The sequence below is a fragment of the Panicum virgatum genome, chromosome 9N (genome assembly GCF_016808335.1).
Source record: "Panicum virgatum strain AP13 chromosome 9N, P.virgatum_v5, whole genome shotgun sequence".
In the NCBI taxonomy this organism is placed as follows: domain Eukaryota; kingdom Viridiplantae; phylum Streptophyta; class Magnoliopsida; order Poales; family Poaceae; genus Panicum; species Panicum virgatum.
In genome coordinates, this window is record NC_053153.1 from 24,803,618 (window position 1) to 24,808,873 (window position 5,256).

Genomic DNA, 5,256 nt, shown 5'->3' on the forward strand with positions numbered 1-5,256 from the left:
CCAAATAGGGAGAACCAAAATTGCGAAGCGTGCCAATGTTGCCTCGGCTACTCTTCCGCATGTACAGTCAAAGGTTCAGTTCCTGCACTTATAACACGACCTAAATAGATTAACTCTCTCGACGAACATATAGCTTAGTTTAACTTTCTCGATGACATTTCGGTCCTTGTTTTATTTTTGATTTTTCTACAAGAAGAAGGGCCAAGCCTTCTTTCATTTGAGGCTTTCCATATCATGAAGAAACATATCATCGCATCCTCAGGCCTTGTATCGTCATGGACAATTCTACTACTGCTATTTTACTTGTATGTACAGTAACTATTGGAGACTCCATTGGAACGAATGCACTTTTCCTTTCTATTGAAGTAGTCATTTACAGACATCCAAAAGAAAGTTGCGGCCGGCTCAAACACAGGCCGTCGACCTCTAGCAGCCTATCGTCCGGCCAAGCAACAGCGCGCAGCAGAGCAGAAGCAGATGAGAGGAGAAACAAGACTGTTTGAAGCAGCACCGAATCAGCCAGTTTCGTGCAAGCACACAGCAGTTTCTACGGATTTCTGCAGGCGATGGTCGTATTCCCCCAACAAGCTCCGGCGATCGTCGGAGCCTGTAACGTGACAAAAAAAAATCATCTTTTTTTTTTGTCATCCCCTCCCGGCCTCGTCACAATCTCGTCTACGCGTAACCTGCTCGAGAGATCGCCCGCTCTCGAGATCCGAGCGCGTTTTCCCTCCCAAAGAAAGCCAAAACGAAAAACCCCGAGCTCCCTCCCAACCCCCTAGACAAAGCGGCGATCGGATTCGGTCGCGGTCAGCTCCGCAGCGCGACGGCGGCCTCGCGCACCAGCGACCCGGTGGCCTGCGCCACGCCGCGCGCCTCCCGCTCCGCGGCCTCCTGGCACAACCCGTCGCCGCTCATGCGGCGCACCAAGGCGGCGAACCGGCGCCAGTTGTCCGGGTGGAAGAGGTCGGCGCCCATGCGCAGGTAGGTGAAGGCCACCATCCGGTCCTCGGCGGCGCGCTCGGCGGCCGTGGCCACCACCTGGTCGTGCGCCGCGCCGTCGTACCGGGGGAGCGCGTTCTCGCCGGCCAGGCCCGCGCCGGCGGCGCGCGCCGCGGCGCCCACCTGCCGCACCAGCGCCTCGGGCATGCACTGCGCCACCCGCGGCTGCTCGTGGTCCCGCATCTCCACGCAGGTGAAGTTGAGCACGGCGCCGTGGCGCGCCAGCAGCCGCGCGATGGGGAGGTACCCGTCGCGGTGCCGCGTGTTGTAGTACCCCGCGGTGAGCTCCGGCGCGTGCGACCGGGTGCCGTAGTGCCAGTGGATGCCGGCCACCTTCACGGAGATCGCGACGGGCGAGGCCGAGAACACGGACGCCGCGCCGGTGAGGACGCGGTCGCCGTGCTCCAGGAGCATCCGCGAGTACCACGACAGGAAGAAGTCGCCGTACTCGGTGCTCCACCCGCCGTTCTCGCGGCGGAAGAAGATGGTGTCCTCCGGCCAGTTGTTGTAGCTGCCGGCGTCGGTCGGCCCGCCGTGGCCCCACTCCGGCTTGCCGGCCGCCACCGCCGCCTCCTTCAGGCTGCTAAGCATGTACTGCACATCATCCCAAACATGCTTGTCAGAAATTTCTTCATTTCTTTTTGGCCGAATCTCTACGATGGCCGATGCGTCATTTATCTCAACCGTCAATCCTCTCCAACCATACCCTGTCGTTGCATTGGAAGGCGCCGATGCCGGGGAACCTCCAGGTGCCGTTGCTCTCCGGGTAGGACGGGTAGCGCAGCTCGCCGGCGGGGCCCATGCCGACTTGGATTTCCTGCAAATATTTTCACATAGATCCGGTAAGCAGAGCGAGGGCAGAGTAATCGTTTGTGCTCGACGGAGAGCTAGAGCACGACGTACGACGATGGTGTTGCCGAGGTAGTCGGCGAAGTGGTCGCGGAAGGCGCGCATGAAGTCGGTGTAGCACTCGACGGGGGTGCGGCCCTTGAGGACGGGCATGGCGTCGCAGCCGAGGGAGACGTACTCGCAGTTGCGGCGGCCCCACTGGTCGGTGTAGCAGAGGTCCCGGTCCTCCTCCATCTCCTCCAGGACCCAGCGCGGCAGCGGGATGGTGACGGAGTCGCCGACGTTGCCGCCGCACTGGTGGAAGGACATGACGGCCTGGACCTTGAGCCCCGTCTTGCGCGCCATCTCCATGAGCTCCATGTACCCGGCGAAGTTGTACCTCCCGGGGCCGTCGCTCTCGGCGATGCCCCACCACACGTCCACCATGACGCCCTCGACGCCCGCGCTCTTGAGCGCCGCCAGGCTCGCCTGGACGGCCTTCCGGCGGTTCAGCGCGGTGCCGCACTTGTTGACGGTGTCGAGCGGCATCATGACGAACACCGGCACCCCCTCACTCCTCCTCGAGGCGCGCTCGGCCGCCGCCGCCCGGCACACCACCGGACGCGCCGGCGGCACCGACGGCTGCAGCCTGAGGCTGGCCGACGGCGCGCCGCCGGCTTTCCTCACGGAGACGGACGACGCGGGCGCCAGTGCCGGCGCCGGCGCGTGTCGAGGCGTGCCGGGCGCGACGGACGCCGCAGCGGCGGCGGCGCTCTGAGCCACGCTGAAGGCCATCGTTTCCTTCCGGTCTGGGTGATTGGCCAACGGCGATCGAGCTGAACTGGGATGGTGTTGGGTTCTTTCTCTGCTTTTGTGGGATCGGATTGGGATGGAACTGAACTGGGTTTTCGTTTCGGTTTTGGCGGGAGTGATCGACCAGATTGTTGTTGGGACGAGAAGGAGGGGAATTGGGGGGAGTATATCGCAACAGGAATCTTTATTCCTAAAATCCAATGGGTGGGGAGGTCGATGAAGGGCGGCGTCGCCGGGGGGGCGCTGTTTAAATAGGCGGCGGCCGGCGGTGGTGGCGGGGAAGGAGCAGAGGGAGATGGTCACGAGCGCGGCGCGTGAGCCGGGGGCCGCGCGACACGTGGGTGGTGGAGAGGGGATGTGTGGTCGGGACGGGGGCAGAGGACGGACGGCCGCGATCGTCGGGGACGCGTGCTAAACTCTTGTGGCATGTGGGCCCGGGTCTTCGGGCCACGTGGATTCAGAGGAACGGGATGGGAGGGCTGGGAGGGAGAAAGCCAGAAACAGAAACGGTTGATGCGCTAGAGCTAGCCAGTTCTATCGGATGACAGGATATACCATGCCCCGTTATGGGAGTGCTTAATCTGGGCAAACGAACTAAACGTGCTCCTGTGCTTAGTTAAACAAAAGTTTTATCTGAAGGTTCTGAATGACACTAAAAGGGCGTGGGTTAATTTTCGTATGACATCGTATATTCCATCGGCTATATATAGAACACTGAAATATTTTGCCTCTTACAGTGTTCCCTTGATAAGACCATAGAATTCAATCAAAGTTGAATGTGATGCATACTATGCCAGGAACAAGATCGCGTGGAGTTGGAGCAAATGGTGTTGCTGCTAGAGGCCAAAGTGACGGGGAGCCCAGGTTCAACCTCACCGACGACAACAAGCTGGAGTCCTTCGCCTGGTGGTGCTTTCATTGAGTTCTAGCGTAGGTCGGTCTGATCCGATTTGACAGTGTGTGCTCGTTGCTGTTTTAAACCCTGAGGCAGGCGCACCGTGTTAGAATAACGCTGAACTGTAATGTTGATCAAAATATGTTTTATCTAAGAAAATAAAGCGAGGGACCTTTGCTCCCAAAAAAAAAACGAATGCGATGATACTTTAGAGAGAAATTCACTCTTGGGTGCCCTAATGACAAATTTCCAAAACTAAGTATACATATTTTGGATAAGGATAGGGAGTAGAGCGCGCTGAGTTGAGTGCAATATTAGGTTTAATTAATCTATGATTAGCATATATTTACTATTGTATCTTTTATAAAATTATAATTTAGTTAGGTTTAATGGATTCATCTCACGAATTAGTCTCAATTCATGCAATTAGTTTCGTAATTAACTATATGTAATATACTCCTAATTGATGTATATGATGTGATGGAAGTTCCAGGATGCAAACGGTACCCGCCACACTCGAGCTAGCCGTGTCCATGGTGGCGCCTTGGTTCGAGAACTATAAATAAAAACACTATAAACGCCGACAGGAGGAAGGATGCACGTATGACGTACTGTAGGCGGCCGAGCAGTGGCCTGGGCAGGCAGGACCACTACGAGCTCCGAGGACGAAGACGACGACGGCCGGATCTCGTCTCGGATCAGCTCACCATCCGGAAAATAAAAGCGACAGACCCAAACATAGGACGAGCCGGATGATTGCGATCAGCTACACGTTGCTGGCCTCGGAGCCATGAAATCGATTCCCTGCGGCCTGCAGGTACTAGGAGTAGGTTGGAAGCTTGTGAGCCGTGGGGTGTGGGGGGCTCCTCATCATTGCTGCACGATTCTGCCATGCGTGACGGCTCACTTCTCGGCTCCGCAGCAGCTGGGTAGGATTCAGTGACTGGTAAGTCAGTGACGTACGTCTCTACGTCACTGAATTTCGCTCTAGCCCGGGTGCGATCACTACTGCAGAAACGCTATTTGTATCGGTTGGGAAACCGTGTTGTCTCGGTTTTCTAATCGGGACCTCCAGGCCGCCCTTTGATCCCGGGTCTGGCAACCGGGACAAAAAGCACCAACACCAACCGGGACAAAAGGGGCTGCCAGCGCCATGTGGCTGGCGCCAACCAATCGGGACAAAAAGGTCCATTTTTTTCCTGTTTCTCTTTTCTCAATTCTTTTTCTATTTTAATTATACTTTTGCATTTCAATTAAACTTATGTATTGAAATTCAGTATGTAAGATCTCCACTAATATATACATATATATAGTTACTTATATAATATTTGTCCTAGATAGTTCCATATATAAATATAAATATATATATATATATATAAATATATATATACACATATGTATTATTGGAGGGCTTAAATATATAATATATACATACTCATAAATAGAAATATAATACATACACACATATATATTTACATAGGTATATTCGTTCTTAATTATATATATACGCGTATATTATCATATTTGCTGCGATTGTCAATGTGAGATTGTCCATCATAATAGAATTTGTCTTTTGGATCGAGGACTTGCTCAACAATAAATCCGGACAATTGTTCTTGAATCGCCATAATTTTTTCCTCCGGTATGAGTTTATCGCGCATCTCCTCGACCTATGGAAAAGGGGGATAATTAATTTCGACTAATTAAAATACGAGTTC

At 54.3% G+C, this 5,256-nt stretch overlaps 1 protein-coding gene across 1 annotated transcript; it reads right to left on the minus strand.

Moving 5' to 3' along the window:
* Window positions 1–333: 333 nt before the first annotated feature.
* LOC120692492 (beta-amylase 1, chloroplastic-like) lies at window positions 334–2,625 on the minus strand. Its single transcript, XM_039975804.1, has 3 exons — window positions 1,906–2,625; window positions 1,709–1,819; window positions 334–1,596 (listed from the first exon to the last, which is right to left on the minus strand). The coding sequence occupies exons 1-3, from the start codon at window positions 2,623–2,625 to the stop codon at window positions 811–813; spliced, it is 1,617 nt and encodes a 538-aa protein (XP_039831738.1). The 3' UTR covers window positions 334–810.
* Between the last annotated feature and the right edge of the window lie 2,631 nt (window positions 2,626–5,256).